Genomic DNA, 24,756 nt, shown 5'->3' with positions numbered 1-24,756 from the left:
AGTTTTTTAAAGGAAAGAAAGGGGGCAATTTGAACACCCCCCAAACACACACACACACACACAGTTAATTTATTTGTATAGATCCAGCCGATATTACTGCACCACAGTTCTGCTATCACCTGGAGCCAAGAAATTATTGAAATTGAGTTGGACACGCCCTCATTTTCCAGCACCTTGCGTTAAGGCTGGCGTTAACAGTTTCACATTGACTGTGAAAATAGGGCCATTAGACTTTCTTGTGGTTGGCGAGGATTACCGTCCACTCCGCCACACGCCGTATTCAATTCAAATGAAATTCTTGGTTGAATCAGGAGTTTCCAGCAGTGGTTCATTTGATAGGTTATGATCGTTAACGGGGCGAGAATGTACACTGTGGTACACAGTAGAAGAGATTGATTGACTTCAATTCCAGTGAAATCTTTAGTAATGCTGTATAACACTGGTGTGTACCTGTTTGGACAACAAGTTCAAATTAAACTCGTCTCTGAAGATATTGTTAAAACAAAGAGACTTACTAAGCAATAACTGTTCTTACATGGCTCAGGGGTTCATTTACACTCTGCAAGTAGTTATATTATCATACAGTTACTATTACGTGATGCACAGGACATAAAACAGATGCACAATAAACGCAACACAAAGTATTCTGTACATAGTGCCTTCATTAGCAGACCATTTTAAAATGCAGTTAAAAGCAAATGTGCTTTTACAGAGTTGACACAGAGTGACTTACCATCCTTGCACATGGGTTCATTACCTCAGACATGCCATGTACATGAATGTGTATCAGCTCTATATCAGCTATTGTAAAGCTCAACCAAGCTGCTTTTAGCTGCATTATAAAGTGCTAATGTCTGCTAATGAAAGTATTATGTGCAAAAAAGAGTGATACATACTCAGAATGCCTGTGTGGTCTATGCTACTGATTCAGGATTTGAAATTATTTGTTAACAATGAAAAAGTACTTTTAAAAAGCCCATTGGGTGCAAAGCGCATTGTTTTCTTTTTCTGATTGCGTGTTTCTGAAGAGAAATATGTGTCAGACAAAGATAGAATATCTCCCGCCATCTGTTTTTTTCTGCTGGAATTCTATTACTTTCTGACAGTTTGTCAGGTGTGATAGCCTGCAATCTCCAGCAGGGTAAAGCTTAATATAGCAGTCCAGATAAGAGCCAAGACTACAGTTACTTATGGTCTGTCAGAGGGACCATGTATACACACACAGCAACCGACACATTCACGCAGACATCTGATGAAATAAATGTCTTCATGATTTGTGTGGAATTAAAGGCATTGCTGATGTTATTTTCAGAATTCCCCTCTGTTACTTACGTCTGCTGCAATAATTATGAAGACGGCATTGATCTTAAATTGATAATAGTCAGACTCAAAATCAGGCCAGATTAGTTTCTGTAAAATATACATATACTTGAAATATTCTTGAGTATTTCTCTGACTATGCATGTTCTGACTCAACAGAAACTATTTTTAAAAATTCTTCCGCCAGGGTGCTTAAATCTGGAAAAAAAATGTCACAGAAGGTTTCATCTTTTTAGTGAATGGAGAAGTTGGATAAAATCACCTTTATTCACTGTGGCAGGAACTAAAGTCTTTTAGGTTAGGCTGGTGCATTTTCATTGAGGTCTTTGTGAAAGGACATAGTGTACCTGATTAACTGGGTTTGTTTGTAACTATTCATGCCAAAGGTTTCCAAGCTTTCAAGATAATGTGGTTTATTTATTTTTGTGGTGACTGTTTGTTTTCTCCCTGAGTTGGGCTGAACTCCTCCATGTTGACTTCATTATTACTGCAGGTGGACAGAACAGAGGTGATCCGGAGCTGCATAAACCCCACCTTCTCCAAAGTCTTTACGGTGGACTTCTACTTCGAGGAGGTGCAGCGTCTGCGCTACGAGCTGTACCACATCAGCAGCAACCACAACGGACTGAAGGAAGCTGACTTCCTTGGAGCCATGGAGTGCACACTAGGCCAAGTGAGTCCCACAAGATACAACTGCAGTGCATTTTCAGGGTTATTTATTTATTTATTTATTTATTTATTTTTGTTAGTTTGTTACATTATATCATTTACGTCATATTGGGGTGGTATTGATGCCTTGTATTTGCATCGCTTGCTGTTGGATTGCCATTGGCAGAAACCTACCAAGCAGTTGTCCTTTGCAGCATGTCTGTGTTTTGGTTGTTTTAATTTTCAGAGAAAATATTTTTCTTTGCACCTGTTTTAGGAGTCAGAAGTGTGTGAAACCACAACAGCATACAAATGATTCCTGTAATATTTAAAAGGTGACAACCAAACTGCCTGGAGTTTTTTTTTCTTCTTGTTTTCAAACAGTTGCCCTTTGTTGTGTCTGTTTTTGTCTGGTGTTGAAACTGAGATGACTGCTTAGCTGGTTAACATACTAAAGCCTTCCCCAGACAGGAGGCTTTCCTCTGTTATCTCCTGTTTGCGGCAGAGAGCGCTTTGAAAACTGCTCTCACCAGATGGCCGATAGTCTCCGGAACGTCACAGTGAAGAATTCTCTGGAAACCCCTCCATATTATGAATACCAATATTTTGTTTTAGTCATGCCTTGAAGCGGTCTGTTTCTCACTAAATGAATTCTAACTTGTGGGCGAAACGACCCATATGGGCTACATATTCATTTTAGTTTCTGCTTGTTTCATTTCCATGGGAGAATTTAAAAAAATGAAAGTACTGAAAGTGAGTTGGTGGTAGGGGTGGGAGTGGTATTAAGGGATAGCTAATGAATTGATGAGGCCTAGATTATGTGGTCTAGAATCCCGTGGGAGTCACAGGCTGTGCTTGTGTTCTGCAGGTCTTGCTTTAAAAAAAACGTCAGCACATTTTACATCTTGCCTGCACCCTGCACACCTTTAACATGTGAAATTATAACTTTAGCAAGCGGAAAGCTTGTGTATTTATACAGGATTACTTACTTTATTATTCTCATGGGGCAAGTTTTTCTGCAGTATGTAGTGACATTCATATAAATGAGTGATGTACTTAAAATGCACAGAACAGAAAGTTCGATCCAGACACTCTTCCTGCAGCCGACCATTTGTCGGCCGCAGCAACCACATGTACTCATAATCAACCAATCGCATACACGCATCTCTACATGTTCTCATACTCAACCAATCGCATACACACAGCTCTACATGTTCTCATACTCAACCAATCGCATACACACAGCTCTACATGTTCTCATACTCAACCAATCACATACACACATCTCTACATGTTCTCATACTCAACCAATTGCATACACACATCACTGCATGTTCTCATACTCAACCTATCACATGCCCACATCCCTAACAGAGTGTCGATTTTAAACTGACAGTGAGGTGTCTCTGGTGCTGCTGATTGCATGCACTGTTTTTTGCGTGCTGTGCTTCATGCAGCTCACAGAATTGTGCTCAGGCTCCACCTCCCCAGCTTTCTCCTCCTGATTAGCAGGGGCTATGTATTGTGATCCCTGATTAATAAGTAGTGCAGGCTGTTGCATGCACTGACGTAACTAAAGCAGATCGATTCAGCGCCAAACCAAAAATAATTACCATGCAAATTCATTAATATATTTAATCTAAATAAGTGAGTTGTGCTGACTGAACAATAAGTATGCCCATGCCAAGAGATTAAAATTTAATCTATAGAGTCTTGTTCTTTACAGCTCATCTTTACTTTTCAAACTATTTTCTTGTGGCTCATTCTGTCTGCAGTATGTTCCATTACATTACATTTTACATTACAGCTGCAGTACATTTGCATGATCACAGTGCAGGGATTCCTGCCATGAAACAGGCCTTGCTCTCAGCGGCCTCCTTATTCTGAAAGAAGGAGACGGAGGACAGCTTTCCTCTGTGTATTCATTTGAGTTTGAGCACTCTAGGGCTTCTAATTTTATTGATTTTCTCCAGCCTCATCCAACAGGCATGGAAAGGAATTGCCATGCTGTTCTGAGAGTTTTGTCTTTGTCTTATCTCTCTGAAAACAGATTATATCCCAGAGAAAACTCTCTAAATGTCTGCTGAAACAGGGAAACACAGTGGGGAAGGCTGCTATTATGGTAAGTCTCTTTTATCCAGGTGCCTCCTTTGATTTTTTATTGTGTGGCTTAAAAACAAAGCATGAAAGCCTGTTTCGTTGCTGACCTTTGAAGGACATTTTGGAGATGATTAGTACAAGGTTAGAATTTTTAGAAGTATAAAAAGGTACCTTTCAGATTAGAATACTATTAAACGGCAGTTGTTGATATTGTTTCACTTTAGCAAACAAGTGTGTCCATGTCTCCTAATCCTTGAGTTTGCAGTAATTGCCAAACAGCCTTTTTCTGGCCTGTCCCCAGTTAAAAACGGTCTCATCTGGTTTCCTTCTGTTAACCATTCAGTGAATGAAACCATCCACTATGTGAATGCAACAATGTTATCATAATTATACAATGTTATGAAAAAAATGTACTGTATTTAACTCAACTCATAAATGTATTTTATGAGTTACAATTGTATGAAACTTTTGTTTGTGTGCAGACTTGTTTCAATGACATTGTCAAGGCTAACAAATTACCACCCCTCCCCCACCTCTATAAGCTAGTAATTGTTTATGAGTGTTTACTGTATGTTTACTTCATAAATGTTCAGCATTCTAAGCTGAAAATGGCAGTCTGTGCATATTTGCATAATAATGCATATTTCTGAGCAGCACAATTTCAGCCAAATTACATAATCACCCATTCTAATATTCTACATTCTATTCCATTTTTTTTCTTCATGAATGAATAATAGGCTCCTCTGATTGAAAAAATGCTCATTGTAATATTTTGACTCATTTTGAGTCCAGGCGCTCAAGGTATTGACTAATGTGCTGCATAAAAAAGTCACAAACTTTGTCGCATTCTTCAATCAGTAGTCAGCGTGGGCCTTGGAAATAAAGTGTTTGGGGCCAATCACTTAAGTCAAGCACGTCATTTCTTAGACACACCAAAAACTAGCAGGCACTGTGGCATTCCAAGGTTGGAATTTCAAATCACTGAGAAAGAAATATTTTTTTCTAAATGTTCCATAAAGCTGCAGCTAGTTACACAATCGTAATAGAGCATGAGGTTAAAAGCCTCACCTTCTCACTTTTAATCATCCAGCATATTTTTGTATTTTTGAAACAACAATCTTTAAAGGCAGTCTAATTTGCTCAAATTAACAAATGGATATTACAAAGAAATTATAGATATTAGTTACAACCTTTAGACCCAAATATTTGTGCGGTAAAAGTCTGGCTATGAAAAAAGAAAGGTTTACAAAGATGTCTGTGTGTGTGTGTCTGTGTGTGTCTCTGTGTACGTGCATGAATGAAGTTAAAATTCAGGCAAGGTAGCCCAAAAATGTGTGTAAAAATGTGTGTTTGTGTGAAATGCACTCAAATAATGCAGTACACCATTCATGGACCTAAGAACATACAATCAGGATGTTATGATGTACACAGAAAAAATTCTGAGAAATCCACTTATTTATTTATTTTTTTGTTTGGTTATAGTGAACATTGCCCTCAGACTGTTCTGTCAGAACCACTGAGGGTGATCAAGCTCTTGTTTGTTCTTGCTTACCTGTCTTCAATCTCCTGTAGGTCACCGCAGAAGAACTGTCTGGCAATGATGACTATGTTGAGCTCTCATTCAGCGCAAGGAAACTGGATGACAAGGTACAATGTGAAGCAGCCTCCTGAGTCCCAGAGCCCTGTAACAAATGTCATTAAATTTTCAGAAAACTTGGGAATTTAAAATAACAAATAATGTCATTTTAACCTCTGTGAAAAATTTTACTGATCATCAGTTCAGCAATTCAGACACACTCAATTGACTAAAGATAAATACTGCATGATGAACAAATTATTTTAACAAACGTCCCTTGACTTGATCAGTTCAGTGCTGATTTTCCCAAAGGCAGGAGGTTATCAGTAGAGTTTTGAGAGTTTTTCTTTCTAATCTTAAACCTTCATTAGAAAAAGTCTTGTGTGATAATCACTGAATTCCTAATTGAATTAATGGGGTTTGTGTTTAACCAATGATAAAGAAAATGATTGACGCTTAAAGGCTAGAAGTGCATGAAATGGGGGAGGTGGGATCAAGAGATGGATATAACAGAGACAGTGGAAAATAGAGGAAATCCTCTGCTGTTGATGTGCTAGTGGTACGATTTGGTTTCAGTGGGAACATGTGGTTCCCTTATGCCTTCAATGATAGACGGAAGGGAGGATGTTCGCTTGGAGAAACCTACAGCACAACCACCGCTCCCTCACCTCTTCCAAGACTTTAGACATTGCAGTATTTGTAGATAGCATTATTATTAGCTTATATTTATTTGTTGTAATCCTAATCATTAAACATTATCTAACCCATTATGCATCTGTATTTTTACAATAACAGTTTAGTCAATTACTGTACCTTGCTCAAAGTTGGCAAGATGGTGGACAAGATAGGTAGCAATTCATTCGAAGCACAAAGAAATTAGCATGAATCTTCTGTGCCAAATTCATAATTTTGTAAGTCCAAGTCCAAAAAATTAGATACTGTTTGCAGTTGTGCTTTGAAAGATTCCGCTTTTAACAGGTTGTAAAGATTACAGGTAAACCTACAATCTTTTACTCAAAAGGCAGGCTCCCAGCACGCCACTGTATAGTGACATGAAAAATATAAGTTTATGAGTACATTTATGAGTATTATAAATCAATTTACTTGTTAGGAAATAAATTATGTGACTATTATGTAATGTGCCATGATCATTACTCCATGCAGTTGTGTAAGAAAAAAAACTAATTGGATACATTCTTGGGTACTATAACTCTTGATCATTTCATCATCTTCTAGCATTCAAATTTTTTTTCCATGTAGACTTACCTATATTGAGGTCAACAATCAGTGGTAGATTCTTAAGGAATTTGTTGTGACTGCATTTGGCCTGAACTTTGTGAAGCCATTGCAACTGCAGTCAGTGAAAGTATGACCATTTCACTAAATTACTTAGCTGCCGATTATGCACAAAACAAAATTTCTGATGGTAAGCACAACCAGTGGACTTTCTGTAAACTGTCACTGAATCAGTGAGTTCCATATAAATAGCAAGTTAAAATCAAAGCACAATCATCCCGCAGTCCCGACCCCCAAAAGAAAACATGGACACGGTAGAGTGGATTTAAAATTGAGACATTGCACATTGGAGAAAACATAAATTCCGCAAGAGAATTGGTGTCTGAACAGTTGGTATTGTCATGTAAGTCCTTGTTAAATGGATGTTAGATCTCAGCGGGGGACAGGAATCACACAGAAAATGAAATGAGTGTTTTGAGAGTAAAAAGATAAACAGCAAACTTGAAGTACGGATACCGCAATGTCAAAATGAATGCTAGAGAAAAGGTTATAGAGCGGCCATTGATTGAGCTGGGTAAGCATAATAGTCGGTTCAGCTTGACTAGGTGGTGGGAATGCATCACATAGAAATTGAGTGAGTATCTATGATCTCCTGTATCACATAATTTGCACATACTTTTTCCAATTTGTCAGACTATTTTGTAAACATTTATTTCCTGAAACGTATGTGCAGATGGAAAGTTGTGTCACCTGTGTCAATACTGGATTCACAGCTTTCACATCCATTTTCCAATGAATGTAAAATTCTAATATTTTTATTTTTCCTGTGAGGTACTAGAACCTATAAAACAGGTTTCACTTGTGTACTGGTGTACACAAGTGCAGACCGGCACTGTGGTGTAGCAATACCATGATTGGGTCTCATCTCTGGAATCCTGGAGAATTAAAGCTGGCAAAAGTTCACTTGCCACATCCCTCTTTGAAATATTCAATTCGATTTTGGCACAAGGTTACCCTGATGTATACTGGAGCACCATGAGGAGGCTCTAGCCTGGGAAGCATTTCCTTCTCTGATATGATCCGTAATATAAGATAAGTGTATTTGAAAAATGAAGCTCTGCATCTCAGCTGGAGTTGATTTGAAAAATAAGCGTCCTTCCTGTTGAATTTACAGCAGAACGATGAATAATGGAATGCTCACATCAAATTGCCATAATGAGAGAGAGAAAGAGAGAAACAAACATATGCGCATATGTACAAACCCGCGAGCGTGCAGGCACACACACACAACTAATATCACTTTACTGTCATTTTTGTTATTGTTTGTCTTTATCCATTTTCTATCATTGTTGCTGAAGTCGGTTATTAGTTTTTTTTAATAGATTATAATCTATAATGTATTATCCATATATTGTACATAGTTTTATTATGTATTCTTTGTGTTTTGGCAATACAAGTGCAAGAGAGAGAGATCATGACAAACTACAAACCTAATTAGAATCAACAAAATTATAAAATTATATCACTTATTGGGATTCAAGGGAGAGAGAGAGAGAGAGAGAGAATCGCATAGATACCATGGCATAAATCAAAATCTGTCTTTAACTTTGACATGCAAGTGAATGCAAGCAAGCTAGTTTTAATGAGTTTTTTTTTCTTCTTTGTGAAGGATTTTTTCTTTTAATTGTTTATGACAAATTTTGATGGAATTCCAGCCAATGTACACTGTAACGTCATGCGTAGACTTTTTTTTTCTTTCCTTGTTTTGAAGGATTTCTTCAGCAAGTCTGATCCATTTTTGGAAATCTTCAGAACAAATGATGATTCCACTCAACAGCTTGTGCACAGAACAGAGGTAAAATTATTTTGGCTACACATGAATGAATGTGTACTTGACATAACTGCTTCTATATGTCAGCTGAGGTGGAAAGTCCCGGTGTCAGACAGTAAAAGTCCTGCCATGTATTTCTTCCACCCATGAACTCCGCCGGCTGATTTCACTAATTAGGTCTGCCTCCTGGCTGAAGAATTGTGCTAATTAGCAAATCTGGGTGAATGAAACAAAGTATTTGGGTAGACATATATATCTTCCTGTGAATTATATTTCTCAAGGTTGTGACTTTTTACACTTGTGTATATAGCTGTATATCTGTATACCACACACACGCACACACACATATATACATATATATATGTGTGTGTGTGTGTGTCACCACTGTACAAGGTGTAAATAGTGATTCAGCTGCATAAAAAATGATTGTATTCATGGTGGCAGAAGTAAATAATTAAAGCAGAGGTACAGTGTATCTCAATATATTTATCTAGAGAAAAACATTTATTCGTCCTCTGTGGCCACGTTCAGAACTTTCCTCTGACCTCAGACACGTACACATGCATAAAACCATAAGGGTTTACGCAAGAAGTGTGCAAGTTTTACAGGTTTTTTAGTAAATCGACAGGTATTTTTATTATTTATCAATGTTTGGTATTCGTGTTTAGTTAAATTATGTATTGCATTGTTTTTGTTTGATAAGGATGTTCAGCAGTACATATGTGCTTAAATTACAGTATTGGGATTAATAGATTAAATGAATGATCTCAAGGTAATATCGTGGAATATTAAGGGTTTGAACAGGCCAGTTAAACGGAAGAAAATTGTGCTTAAAAGGTTCAAATTGCCTTACTCCAGGAGACTCAGTTGACTAATGTAGAACATGCTAAATTACAAATGAATTGGGTTGGCTATGTGCTGTATTCATTTTATATCTCTAGTAGTAGAGGAGTAGCTGTACTGATCCACAAGAAACTTGCCATTCACTTTGATAAGATGTATAAAAATGCAGAAGGTGGTATAAAGATGTAATAATCATTGGTTTCCTAAATGGTGAACACATCCAACTGCCCTTAATACACACAACAATGTGTTCTGTGCCCAGTTAGTATCAGACCTTTTAAGTTTAATTTAGTCTATTTCTATACTTTTGTGATTATAATTATTCATGGAATCCAACACTAGATCAGAGACCACGATCTCTAATTTATCAAAAGAGACAACCGCAATATGTAATATATGTAGCAATTGTTACTTATTTGATGCATGGTGGACCTTGCATCCAAAGAAAGTGATTTTACATTCTACCCTCCAGGACAAAATTCATTTTCTTGAATTAGTTTTTAACTTTGCAGTTAGTACTGGATAGATTAAAATCTTGTCATGTCAGCATCATAAATCTTTCAGATCACGCACCAATAAGTCTTGTGATGTGTCTGCCATACTGAAACCCATCAACCAGATATTGATGGCTTAATCCCTCACTTCTTAACTTCTAAAGACTTTTTAAACTTTATTAAGAACCAATCTGACTTGTACCGGACTTTGTCAGTGACAAACCTGACATTTCCCCATCTGTTCTTTGGAAAACAGGCAAGGCTTTTTTTATTTTAGGAGATATTTTATCTTTTTTAAAAGATTATCTTTGGAATTGTTTTCTCTGTGTTGATATGAATTTACATGTGTTATGTGCTCAAGTTATCACTGATGTGATGGGTTAGATTAATAAAACAAATGGCAAAATACATATTCACAGGTGCATACACAAGTTAATCTGTATGGGTAGCTCCAAATTCTCTGTATTGCTGATATGAAATGAAAGTTGGCAATGAAAGAAGAGAAATTTGCTGGAACGCTGTATATAAATGAATAGATATTTGGCCACTCTGAAAACCCCAATGATTTTTTTGTCTTTCTCCAGACTGTAATGAACAACCTCAATCCCATCTGGAAAACCTTCAAGGTCTCTTTGAATTCACTCTGCAGTGGAGACCATGACCGCCAGCTAAAGGTGAGAGTGACCCATTCAGAGTCATTACCTGAAGAGACTTTCACACTTTGTATTCAGGTCGTCAACGTGGTTCTTTGCTAGAAACAAAGTACAGCCATGCCGCAGTGACGATGCTTCAATATTCGGGTACCTGGGTCTCTAGTTCCCATCCAAGAGATGACCACTGGCCTGAGAGGCACACCTAGATTCCTCTGTCACCAGGACCGAAAAAGATCCTGTTTAAAGTTAGATGCAGTACCATGAATGCAGGTTTGATTCATCATACCCTTGTGTACCGGTACTGTGGCATGATCAGTGTTCCTCTGCTAGTTTCTCAAGGCCCTGGCCTTATTTCTCAGAGGAATGTAGGAAGAGGAGATTTGTGGAATGTGGTGAACACCTCCTGGCGGATCAATGCTGTCATGTATTCAGACCCCAGTGATACACTTGCTTTTGGATACTGAGCTGGATACATTTCACGCTTACCTGGCGCATCTAGATGCTATCACAATACTGATTCTGATGCTGATAACAAATGTAAGTATATGTATACAGGTCCTTCCTCTTGCTGCAGCATGATTTATCATATTGAGAGGACATTCAAAGGGTACAGAGCCAGCTAGTGCTTCATATCATTGTGCAACCCATCAGCTGATCTCCAGAGGACTACTGGTGCATGTTCCCAATCAACCAAAGGGGTCACTGTTTCCCAGTGATGTAGGAAATACCCGTACAACTTGAACCCTCCTTCTCTGGATGATACTACAGTGATAGTAGCATAGTGTGATTCCCAGCTATAGTGTTCGCTGATATGATGGACAGAACTGTTGGATTCAGTCCAGAACACAGGGCTTGTCATTGCACGAAGCACAAGTGTCTCATCAAAACAGAGCTGTTGTGCAGCATCTATTAATGAATTGCATTCCAGTTCACCCTAACAGCACAGTAAGACCTGCAAATGGTATTCCTCTCTAGATGTTTTAGCAGGGTGTGATGTCTATGGTGTGATGTCCGTGGGGCAGTACTGACACCAGTGCTGAATGGAGTTTTGTTAAAGCCAATCACTCACATCAGTTCATAACTCTCAGTGCAGTTTGAGGTCACTGTAGTGGTATAACTTTATGGAGTCGACCCTGTTGCAGTGCTCTTTAGCTTTGCCAGTCATACACAAGGGAAGATGAATGGAAAAGCATGAAAAAAGAAAAAAAAATGAGCCATGCTGAACTTTGGAGGAGGCAGAAATAAAAGGCTTCTGGTAGAATTACACCCCTGCTGTGCTTCCTTTTTTTTCAAACTTTGTTCTCTGGCTCAGTTGATGCACATTTGCTTTTTGCTTATTTTTGTGTCTGCATTGTACCATCTGTTGCTATTACTGTGAAGTATATGATGCAATATGTGTTACCTGATTTGATCCCTGGAGATGAGAATCGTGTGCTGTACTAACTTAAAAGAAAGTATTTTGAAGCATGCAGTGTAAGAGTGGTAATATCCCAGTGTTGTCTTGTTTGTAGTCAGTTCCCCAGCAGCAATCAGATCAGTAACTTCAGTGTTTTGGTCTGGGATTCAGAATTCATAATGCCCTCACATCATTGCATATAATCCATAGTGAAGATTATAGTTTGTATTGTTTATGAATAAGAATGAACCATTTCCTGATCAATTTAAGATCACACGTTTTAAATCTTAAATAGTTTAACTGTGATCTGATTGCTGTCAGCCAATTACAGGTGACACATCCCATCTTTCACGTTTTTCTGGACTGGGCAAGAAAGCACCTCTTAGTCAAGAGCAAACTGAAAAAACTGGAAATTGGAACGTTTTAGTCCCTGAAGTTGCCCTGGTTTGCTGTACATTTTGAACGGAAATCAGGACATCAACTTCTTGCTATTCAGTTTTGCGTAGCTTGCTGCGAGAATAGGCCAATCAGGCGTGTCCCTGTTGTGAAGTAATTTTCACATGTTTTCTGTACAATAAGTTATTGAGGTCTGATAGGCAGAATTGCTGAGGGATATTGCTGTAATATTTCTGCATGTGTTATATGGAAATACATAGAGCTGCTGGATACTGTAAATAGTTACATTTATTTTTTATTTAATTTCTAGCTTTCTCTTGCTTCTGGAGCAGAGGGGATGTGGGATCGTGTCACCACTGATTTCACATTTCTCCGGTCATTGATACTGAGAACACCATAAAGCAATGTAAACCACCCTAACTCACTGTGTTGTAATGGGAATCCAGTCACTATCAAAGACCTACCATAATTGTGTAAGATTTAAAGGGCTTTTTAAGTACCAGTGGTGTCAGTGCTAGACCCAGATGAGCCACTGCTTTCTAATTAGCCCCAAAGCCAATCCGTCCTTTAAATGAACTTGTTTACACGGGTAACCAGACTCCAGAGGATACTGACAAATTTTTTAGGCCGCTAACCAAAAGACCATGATAGATGAAACTGTCTAATCACATAGGAAACTGATTATATAAGCAGAAAGGTGTTAATGGAGGGGCTTGGCTAAAATGTACCCATCCAGAATCCCCAAACAGCAGTTATGCCAAAAGAGTGCTAAAATCTAATGACAACAAACACATAATTAAATATTTATGGAGTGGTTTCAGAATGTGTACAAGTATAAACAGGATACTTTGAATTTAATAGAGTCTCTGTAGTAAGTATGTTTTTTTCTTTTTGTGGGAACTACAACAGAGCCGGGCTTCAGAACACTGTGAGTGTGTCACTCACCATACAGGGCACAGTTAGTGTGCTCCTCTTGTAAGATATGATGTCTCAGTTGAAACATTTGATTTGTTAAATATGTGGACCTGGTGAGGTGATATTGCCAAGAGTGTAACAGTGCAGTGAGCACAGCAAGAGTTGTCTCAGTAAATTTAAACTGGTTGATATAGTAGTGCTGAAACTTGCTTGTGGGATGAAGAATACCAGAAGCAGTGGTGAAATAATTGTATGAGAGACTCATTTAAAACATGAAAACTGAGAACTGTTTGTTTAGTCACTGTTCACAAGTAGGAGAGTTGCTTTGTTTTAAATGGCTGCTTTGAGGTTTGGAAGGTTTGTCTTTCATCCCCAACCACAGAGACATATTATGAGCCGTACCTTTGCTTGGCACACAGCCCCATACAGATGTATAGAGCTCAAGGCCCTGTCATGTACAGTAAGTTGATTAATAAATGAATCCACCTCTTTGAGTGTAAATTACAGTGAGTTCCCAACATGTGAGCAGACATTGTGTGAACATAGATTATTTGTCCTGCCCCTTGACATCCTGACTTTGATATATGCGTTTTCTCATAACTCACGGCATGCTTGTCATTTCTCTGATTTAGAAGGCATGCTGTGACTTTTCTGTGTGACAGCAGTCCCCCCTGTTATCAAGGAGCAAGAGATGGGTGGGTGGAATCAGTCTTAATTTCTCCATATCCCCCGGCAACCTCCTCACCCCATGAACTCAGTCGGTAATAGTTGGCAAAACAACAATCTCCCAGGAACCAGATGATTAGTTCTGTAGTTTTGTATTCAAAGCCTGCAGCAGTACTGACTTGCCTCATTGAAAGAAAGAATGAGAGCTCACTGATCTGGTTTCCCACACAGAAGCCTCACAGTAAAGCCAGTGGCATTTCTGTCCAGTACTAGTAAGGAGGATTAGAGGGAGTACAGGGTGAAGATGTCTATGCTGTTCCAGGAAGCTTGGAGCTCTCAAGTCAGTCCCTGGGGCCCCAAGCTTTACTGCGGGCTTCTATTTTCCATTATTAAGTATTTGCTATACTAGATGCACCATATCACCGTACTATATATTTTTTATTTCCTGTGTGATAATATTTCTTTCCTGTGTCCTCATGTAATGTCCTGCGATATGCACCCCCTTTGATAGGAGTGTAGCTGATGGGCCAAGTTTAATGGAGCATGACACATCCATGTGCATGCTCATTCCAGCACCATTCTCCGTGTCAACTCAATGTCATGCTACGTTGTGAGTGCTATGAAACGGTCCACTGCAGGCTCGTTCATGTGGCTCTGGTTGATAGAGGGTATCCAGCCTTTTGCAGTGAGGGTATAAGCCATAGGAATTTAATTGGCCTGAGAAAAACAGTGGCATTGTATTGTCCTTTTCCTTTGTTTTTTCTGTTTTTTTTCTTCTTCTGGGAAAGCACTACATTTTCCAGTAGCTCTCATCAGGATTTGTCTTAACAAAAAACAAACCAGAAGGCAACAGGCCTGCTAACTGAAACAAAGGGAAACTTAACAGTTTACAAAGGGGCTAGCTTACCGCAAAAACTGTAGACTTATTGTGTTTCCAAGCCTTCTTCCTTGGTCCATCTCTATTGTCCTTCCTTCAAAGCTTTGTGCTGATCTGAATAAAACATCCTCATAAAGCTGTACACACCTCTCACCTCTCAAACTGTTTTATGACCAATGCCATTTAATACATTTCATAAGATGATTAAAACAGTGTGGTTCCAAGCAGAAACCGTTAGTGCAGGAGAGTGAAAACATTTGCAGTTTCGGTATTTTCTTGAACTCCACAGATCACTGTTTTATGTCCTGAAATGATTGTGGTCTGCTACAGTATATGCACCAGGCATGCAGGCATCCCAGATTGAAAACACATCCTGAGCATTAGTGCAGAAATATAATGTTTGGTACTATTTAAATCATTGAGCGCATCCCATTGTCTCTTTACTTTGATAGCGAATAGACACATGCAAATAGCATGAGAGAAGAGACATTAGTGGAATAAAGCCAGTGGCCAGGAATGGCCAGCTCAGTCTCTTCCTGTGCTGAGAACATGTGGAGGGTTGTCTGGCAAGCCGGGCTTTCAGGAGAAATTCTCCCACAGGACTCAATGCTTTTTACAGTCATTGCCTGCTGTGATCACAGATTTCCTGGAAATGAGTTACTTTAAAAGTGACATGCTCCAGTCTTCTGCTTTCAGCTATGACAGCTTGTAGTCTTTAGGGCTATATCCAGTGATGTACATCACAAATGCATCCAAGACCTACTGCTACCATAAATCAAAAACCCAGGGGGTAGATGCCATTCATTAGTAAAAGAAGTAATGTTCCAACCAAAGCACACTGTCTCAGTGAAGCATTGTAATATTATTGCTCTGCAAGGCATCACGATAACAATGAGACAATGGCATAGATTGTCATGACCACTAAATGTTCATTGTCATTTCATTGCCTACACTGTTGGATGTGTAATATTGATTTTGACCAAACAGCCATGTATAGAAAGAAAAAAAAACCAGTTGATTTAACCCTTTTCAAATACCTGAAAGAGACCACTCATTTCATTATTAATATGGTATGGGTGTGATTAATGCGATATTCAGATGCAGAAATGATCTTTTTTAAGGTTAAATTATTCATTGTTGATGGCAAGCAATGAAACTGGGCCAGTGCTGTAAGAAACATTGAAGGGTTTGTCTGGCCAGGAAATACAGAGAATGTTTGTCTTGAATTGGGGTTTGCATCAAGACATTCATTCACTTTCTACTGCCAGGGAGAAATCATCGTGGGTAGATGTAGGGACGTATAGATTCTGGCCTTATGGGACCTGAATGGTTCCTTTCATTCTTTGGAGCACAGGTCTGCTTTTTGTTATTTGTTCTTAAAAACTGTTATTGTGTTGTAGTTTGCTAAATACAACTGACGAAAGCTGAATTAAATATATGACTAAATAATAATTATGTGTTCTTAGCACAATCTGGGCATACATAACCTGGTCAATAATTAATTCAACATTAAGTATGCATCAAAAAATCCATCTAAATCATAGCAATTCTTAACAATATATAGCTGTTGGTGTTGGAGACCTGATATCACATCCTATATAATGAAAATTGTAGATTTTGTAGTTGTACTTACAGTTACAGCTCAGCTAAAGTGGTACTGGGATCAAAGCAATATTACTATTTACATTGCAGATAATTGAACTTCCCCCAGAGTGGGTGGATCACTTCACTGAAACAAGGGACATCAAAGTAACATTGCTTTTTGCTTCTTAAATGTTGCGGAACAGCAATGTCTTGATAAAACAGATGACAATTTTATCTGCCAAAAGACACTTTCTCAAATGATTCATTTCTCGTCTTTTATTTAGCCTCAGTTCACTGCACTGCAGTTGTCAATGAAAGGTGGTCACATGGAATGTTATAGAGGCTTCAGGCCTGCAGGTTGTGCTCAACGCAGTGAAATCACTTATCTCTTACACATGCTACAGCCAACAGCTCAGGATTATTGCCTGCAGGGCAATATAAGTGATCTCTCATAGTGAATATGTCACTGAGCCTTTAGGTAACAATGAGAGGTGAGTGGTGGCATCCTCTCTGTGTGCCTGGTGTGTAAAGGCAGATCAGTATAACTGTACCTCCTCTTTCCTCAAAGCCCCATTGGAGAGGAGCAGGTGGATGTGCCATAATGAGCCTGGTTCTTTGAGCACTTCACTGTCACTACTCCTGTGGCTTCCTCAACCTACTCAAGTTTGGACAGAATACCACTGGCGCTCATCTTTTCCATAAATGGCTGCAGGGTATGAGCAAAGTCACTCACTGATGCTGCCACTGGCAGTATTATCTGAGATGTCAGGAGACTCAACCCAACCTTCCACAGTAGCTATAAAATTAATGTAAAATGGTTGGTATCTGAAATAATCCTAGTTTTGTGGTGTGTGTATATATATACGTGTATGTATATATATATATATATATATATATATATATACACACACACACACACAGAAAGTACTATGACTCACTGAGAGTGGACATTGCCGTCATGATTTAAGAGTACAAGAGGGAGCTGGCCTATCATTTCTCATCTTCACCTTGATGCCTCTATATATAGGCATACTGCATCCAGGGCAATTCTCATGGACCCGGTTAAAGCAAGTAGTGTGTGTGTTTCCACGCTTCCATATGAGCTCTCCAGGACTAATAGTACCTAAGAATAACAGTGCAGACACTGACACTTTTGCCCTTCTTGGCCCTATTCCATTTGGCTCCAGGGATGAAAATGTGTTATATGCTTCTTCTTATCCCTGAGGGCCATTATCTGACTCCCTGTTCCTTCCATGCATGGGGTTCCGTCCGAAATCCCTTCCCCCCCCAGCCCCCCGTCATGCCCACAGTGGCTGTCGTTTTGCCCTGCTCCAGTCTCACAGCAGACGAGCATTCGGCCACATTTGTGCGGACTCCAGAGAGGAAACGGATCAGAGGCCACCGCTCAGCTCTGAGCCTCAGACCGGAGCAGGTGGGGCAGTTTCCTTTATTAATGAGGAGAGTATGAGCTTGCTGAGGCATGACCAGGGAAGAGACCGTGTGCTGTGAGGGGAACGCTGCTTTGATCAGCGGGAGCTCAGAAGAGAGTGTGACTTCTTGGACCCTCACTGAACGTGATGTCAGAGTATCTCTCCATGTGGAGGCTGGCAGCAGCAGCTGTGCACTAGAATGCAGACAGATGTTCTGCTGGAATCCTTCACCATTCTGTTTCCATGCTGGGTGAGAAAGGAATATGGGCCAAAAAACTGCTTATCCTTTGTGATCTTTTACAAGGATGTGACATCCCTAACCCTCATCCTCACCCTAATCCCCCAAACCCCCAGCCTATGCCCAATAAATGCATGTGTGTGTTCAACACTGCAACCTCCTCTATCATTTATGGAGAGGCAAGCATGTGCTTTCCTACAAACTGCATGATGTCCTGCTGTTGCTCTTTTCCACTCCACAATTCACCAGTCGTGGAGTGAAAAACAATAGTGCAAGCAGACTGTGGGTGCCTGATTGATCAAAGGGGGTTTCTGGCACACGATGAGACACTGACATCCCACCAGCTGATATCCCTCCCTGCTGGAACACCACAGTCCCTGCGTTTGCATTTGCGAGGCTTCTGGCCACAAGGTCTGGACTCAAAACCAGACTGTCACAGCCCCATCCGAAAACAAGAAGAGTGTCTTAACAAGCCGTTTTGATCCCACAGTAACAGCCTGTCCCGATGCGCTGGATGGATGTCAGGTGGGGCCACCCTCAGGGAGTTTATGTTTTTCTATCTTGTAAATGTGGAAATGAGTGACATGGGATCAGCGCCTTTCTTTGCAGTTCATTTAAAGCAACTTCATGCCCAGCGTGCAACCGTGTCACTAGAGTGTGTTGGATTTAAAAATGACATCAGTTAAATATAATGTTTCTTCCCCAACACTGACATAAGATCAATTCCTTTTCTGGTCTATTCTTGGACTGCACATGGCACAAATTATGGAAACGCTATGCTTAAAGAAGAAGTTAGGAAGTTCAGTACTTTCAACTGTAATATCTGTGCCCTTTCTTCTGTTGTTGTTTCTTTAAAAATGTATTCAAAACAGTTATCTCCTTTTCCATGCCTGGTAACGAAATTTAGTGGCCATCAGTGATTTTAAATTAAGTAAACAAGCCAGAAAAGTGTTTTCTTTACATGAATATTATCATTTTATGTAGAAACATACTGGACAAAGAAATGTTCAAGATGATTATTAAATTTAAGTAGTAAGATACATACAGACTGCTCAATTATGTAGGCATGAACTTAAACATGCAGTAAATGTGTAATGAATATTACTTAAGATGTATCCTTTTGATTTATGTTGACATATTTATTATGCCAAAATAGAAATTGTTACAAAATATTGTATTAATCATCAAAAATTGTTTATAAATGCAGTGTTTCCATAATTTAGGGTGGCACAGTGGTGCAGTGGGTAGCACTGTATTGCCTCATAGCAAGAAGGTCCTTGGTTTGAATCCAGCCTGGGCCTCTCTATGTGGAGTTTGCATGTTCTCCCTGTGTCCACGTGGGTTTCCTCCGGGTACACCGGTTTCCTCCCACAGTCCAAAGACATTCAGGTAGGCTAATTGGAGGCTCTAAATTGTCCATACGTATGAGTGTGTGTGAGTGAATGGGGAGTGAATGGTGTGTATGCCCTGCAATAGATTGGCAGCCTGTTCAGGGTGTATTCCTGCCTCTCGCCCAATGCATGCTGGGATAGGCTTCAGCACCCCTGCCACCCTGTCCAGGATAAGCGGGTATAGATAATGGATGGATGGATGTTTCCATAATTTATGCCAGTACTATATATGTAATTTTATTTATTTATTTATTTATTTATTTATTTATTTATTTATTTATTTATTTATTTATTTTCTATAGATGTCTGGTTTGAGCACTGTAACTTCCTTGGCTGTTCAGTGTAGGTATTATTCTGAATGCAATGGTCAGGTATGTATCTGATAGTCTAACCTCAGAATAGTCAGTCAGTGCATTATTAAAAATAAATGGTAATTCTACTTTGGATTATTTTCATTCGTGTTAAGTAAGAGTTTAATGGGCCATTCATCATGAGTCATATGTATATACAAATGTATGAGCCGGTCATGTGACTGGTAATGTTTGCTTAACTGGAAATATTTGGTATTAACAGCTTGCATATCATATTTTGCGGCTGTTTGCCATATAAATTATGTGAATATTGCCTGCATTGTATTTGTGTACTTAATTTGCATTGCACATGTTAAAAAATCAAAATAGCAACTTATTTAAATTCAGCAAGAAACAGCAGCATATGGCTTTATCTCCCTCTGTGATTTCCATATTTTGATGGAAAATGCCCTGCCTACATTCAGAAGAAGTGTTTGCATAACTTTTGCATAGTTTATTTTTATGCATGCTTTTGAGGCCATTTGTTGAATCTTTTTTTAGGAAATATGGATATTTGTTGAGAAACATTCCCTTTGAAATTATGCTGTGATGTCTTATGTTAAAGTTTGTTGGCAAATCTATGAGGTATTCCGGTTATAGGACAGAACCCTTACCAGTTCAATGTAACCAGTAAGATGAATGAAACAGTGAGATAACTGGTTTCAATACGCAAACACCACACAAGGGGTTGTTACCATATTTTTATGTATTCCTTGTGTCCTAAAATCGATACTTTCTCTTCTCAGACATTTTGGCATGGATGTTCAGAAACAAAAATATTATGTCAATGAATCAAATGAAAAATTTTCATACATGTTGTAAAACCTTCCCCCAAATTTTCCCAAGGGCCGTCCAAATATTAGCAAGTTCAAAATGTGGGCAATATGTGCTACGTAGTATTTTATCATATATACTGTGTCCACATATACTTTGCTTATTGATAGACATATATAAATCGTCTCACGTTCAATTACCATGTGTTCAATAAGCCACCACATTATTTTATATGAATACGAATGGAAACCCGTAGGTTACAATACTTAATGTTTCAGAGTAACCATAGCTAAAATACCAAAGAAGGAACAGTCTCCTAAAAGAGATCTGTAAATACTGCCAATGTAAAGGGATTCAAAGTGATAAAAAATTTTGTTTTCCTTTTGACTGTACTTCTGACGTTGCACATTGTACATGAATATTTCACAGTTTCATGAAAGTTTAACATCCCAGTAATGTCTCTTTATGAATGATTCATTGGCTGCCTCTTTATGGAAATCTGCTTCGGTTCTCTTTCGGACACTACATCTGTCTGTTTTCTGGATCGTCCTCAGTGCTTCCACTTCCTATCAGTGCAATTAGAGATGAAGTGAACATTGTTAACACTGTTTTCGATGTGTCCAACTTTCAAATGTGTGCACACCTTGGTTTGTGGTTTGGGGCTAAACCACAGTGCCCCACACAAGCTATTAAATGGATGAAAAATGCAATTAAGCACCACAGAGACCTTTTAGGGGTATTGATTAAAAACAAATGAAATCGTGAAAAAACCTGTATATTTCCATGGATGTTTTTTTTCTCCCTCCGATTGTTCTCCATTGTCAGTTGAAATATTCCGCCATAATTTGGGTGAACACACTGATTATATTTCAAATAACTACTCCTTTTATGTTATGAATCCTCTCACTGTTGCTGTGTCCCTTTGGCTTCACTGTGGTGTGCGGAACATGAATCCCGCGTACAGTTACAGAGCAGTATACTCCGTATAACCTGCTGCCAAGAGGCTGGTGAAAGCCAAGCTATCTTTTTTGCAATTTATTTTTTTATTGGTCGAAATTGAGAGACAGTTCAGACATAGGTGTGCTGTCTAGGCGTTCCATTGTAAATAATACACAGAAAGAAGTCATAAATAAGGTGGTGGGGATATACATATTGTGGCACCGTACTGGGTGTGACGGTGCAGGCGGGGCGGCACAGAAATACACAGACCGGAGGTTTGGGGAAAAATAGCCCAACAGGGCTCTTTAATCAAACCAAATTAAGCACGCAAATCAAAGCCGTACTCAACAACAAAAGGTTCTTCTTTAAATTAAATTAAAGTAAAGTAAAATAACTGAAATTAAAGTAGTGATGACCCGGAGACAGCTTAGGGGATCCCTCTTTGAAGCGCGAAGAGGGATGTGGTCCCGCGTCTCCGCTGGCTCTGCAAAACAAGTGCAAATTTACAAACAGATATTTCGCCGCTCTGTTCTCGCCCGAAAACCCCCTCTCCTCAAGGGAGACAAAGGCCTCCTCTTAAGCTCCCAGCTCGTTTCCCTGGAGTAGCGGCAGCTGTGTGGCCTCATTGACTTCAGGTGTGATGAATGCCAATGAGGGAGTTGGGGAATTTCCCGGTTGCCGCTCTCCAGGGTCCTGTGGCTGGGCTTTGCAGAGTGGTGCTGTCCTGGGTCCTGAACTGCGAGCCTAGTGGTAGGTTTAAGCTGATGACCATCCGGCTGGGAGGGGCACTGCGGGGGCATGCCCCGATCCACGCCACATCCCTCCCCCCTAAGCGAACCGCCACCAGTGCTTGCCGCGGCCGCCCAGAGTGTGTGCAGGCGGGACAGGGCGTCAGCGTTCCCATGGAGCCTTCCGGGACGGTGGACCACCTCAAAGTCGAAGGGCTGGAGTGCCAGGAACCAGCGGGTCACCCTGGCATTGGTGTTCTTCTCCCGGGCCATCCACTGGAGGGGCGCGTGATCTGTAACCAGAGTGAACTTCCGCCCGAGCAGGTAGTACTGGAGTGCGGAGAGGGCCCATTTAATGGCAAGGGCCTCGCGCTCCACAGCAGCATACCGGGATTCACTCGGGCGGAGCTTACGGCTCAGAAATAACACGGGGTGCTCCTCATCGCCGTGTACCTGGGACAGAACCGCGCCCACCCCGTCTCCGACGCATCCGTTTGGACCAGGAAGGGCCGGTCGAAGTCCGGGGTATGGAGGACCGGGTCCGAGCACAGGGCGGCCTTCAGGTCCTGGAACGCCCTCTCCTGCTCGGGGCCCCACAGCAGTTTCTCTGGTGACCCTTTTGTGTGAGGTCAGATAAGGGAGCGGCTGTGGAGGAGAAATGAGGGATAAAACGCCTGTAGTACCCGGCCAACCCCAGGAAGGCACGTACCTGGGTCTTGGTGGCGGGCCGGGGCCAGTCCTTCACAGCCTGCACCTTCTTATCTTGGGGCTTGAGCAGGCCCCGACCGATGGTGTAGCCCAGATACTGTGCCTCGTTTTGCGCTATGCAGCACTTGGCGGGATTGGCGGTGAGGCCAGCTTGTCGCAGCGCCCCAAAACAGCCTGGACATGAATCAGGTGGACAGCCCAGGTGCGGGAGTGGATTACCACATCGTCCAAGTAGGCTGCTGCATAGCGCTGGTGTGGCCGGAGTACGACGTCCATCAAGCGCTGGAACGTTGCTGGTGCCCCATGGAGCCCGAACGGCAGGACCCGATACTGGAACTGGCCCACCGGGCTGGTGAAGGCAGTCTTCTCCTTGGCCGACTGGGTGAGGGGGACCTGCCAATAACCTTTGGTTAGGTCCAGGGTTGTAATAAAGCGAGACTCACCCAGTCGCTCGAGTAACTCATCCGCCCGGGGCATGGGGTACGCGTCAAAGTCGGACACAGCGTTGAGACGTCTGAAGTCGTTACAGAAGCGCAGGGAGCCATCGGGTTTAGGCACGAGGACTATGGGGCTCGACCAAGGGCTGCAGGCCTCCTCAATGACTCCCATTGCTCTCATCCTCTCAATCTCCTCCACGACGGCCGCTTTCCGTGCTTCTGGGATCCTATACGGGCGTATGTTCACCACGGTGCGCTCTGGCGTACGGATATGGTGCTCCGTTAAGGTGGTACGACCTGGGAGAGGGGAGAACACATCACGGTTTTGGTCAACCAGTTCTCTCACCTCTTGGACCTGGCGGGGCTCAGGTCAGCACCATATCGCACAGTCTCCCGGGCGCAGGGGTTGTTTCTTCGGTGGTGAACATCGCCGCCGTTGCTGCTGCAGGACCTCTACCCACCTCTTGAGCAGATTCACATGGTACACCTGCTGCGGTTTCCGGCGTCCGGGCTGGTCTACGCGGTAGTTCACTGGTCCCACTCGCTCTTTGACTGTGTAGGGTCCCTGCCAGGTGGCTAAAACTTATTTTCAGGGGTGGGTACGAGTAGAAGGACACGGTCACCTGGCCGGAACTCTCGGGGTTGGGCGGGCCGGTTATATGTCCGCTGCTGGGCGCGTTGTGCTTTCCACCATGTGCTCTCGCACCACTGGCATGACACTTGATATGCGGGAGCGCATCTCCTCTACGTGTTCGACCAGGCTCCGGTGCGGTGATGGCTGTTCCTCCCAGGCTTCTTTGGCGAGGTCCAGGAGTCCTCTCGGCCGCCGCCCATACAGTAGCTCAAAAGGGGAGAAGCCAGTGGAAGCCTGGGGCACCTCCCGAATGGCGAAGAGCACATACGGCAGGACCTGGTCCCAGTCCTTGCCGTCAGCAGCGACGATCTTCCGGAGCATCCGCTTCAACGTCTGGTTGAACCGCTCGACCAGCCCATCCGTTTGCGGGTGATAGACTGACGTACGGAGATGTTTTACTCGCAGCAGGTGACATGTGTCCGCCATTATCTTGGACATGAATGGAGTGCCCTGGTCCGTAAGAATTTCTTTTGGTATGCCGACCCGGCTGACGAGGTGCACCAGCTCGCGAGCAATGGCCTTGGAGGTGGCGACGCGGAGGGGCACGGCTTCCGGATAGCGGGTGGCATAGTCCAGGATGACCAGGATGTAA

General features: G+C 41.3%; 1 protein-coding gene across 2 annotated transcripts in view; it reads left to right on the top strand.

Annotated features, from left to right (window-relative positions):
* cpne4a (copine IVa) overlaps positions 1 to 24,756 on the top strand; it is a 79,988-nt gene that overhangs the window by 33,039 nt on the left and 22,193 nt on the right. For both annotated transcript variants that reach the window (XM_064344691.1, XM_064344682.1), the window contains exons 3-7: positions 1,814 to 1,993; positions 4,019 to 4,090; positions 5,641 to 5,715; positions 8,652 to 8,735; positions 10,633 to 10,722. In XM_064344691.1, coding sequence (XP_064200761.1) covers positions 1,814 to 1,993; positions 4,019 to 4,090; positions 5,641 to 5,715; positions 8,652 to 8,735; positions 10,633 to 10,722 — 501 coding nt within the window. The remainder of the gene's footprint in view (positions 1 to 1,813; positions 1,994 to 4,018; positions 4,091 to 5,640; positions 5,716 to 8,651; positions 8,736 to 10,632; positions 10,723 to 24,756) is intronic.

This window comes from Anguilla rostrata, chromosome 1 (assembly GCF_018555375.3).
Source record: "Anguilla rostrata isolate EN2019 chromosome 1, ASM1855537v3, whole genome shotgun sequence".
NCBI classification, from domain to species: Eukaryota; Metazoa; Chordata; class Actinopteri; order Anguilliformes; family Anguillidae; genus Anguilla; species Anguilla rostrata.
Note: the sequence above shows the minus strand (reverse complement) of the source record. Positions and strands in the feature narration are given on the sequence as shown.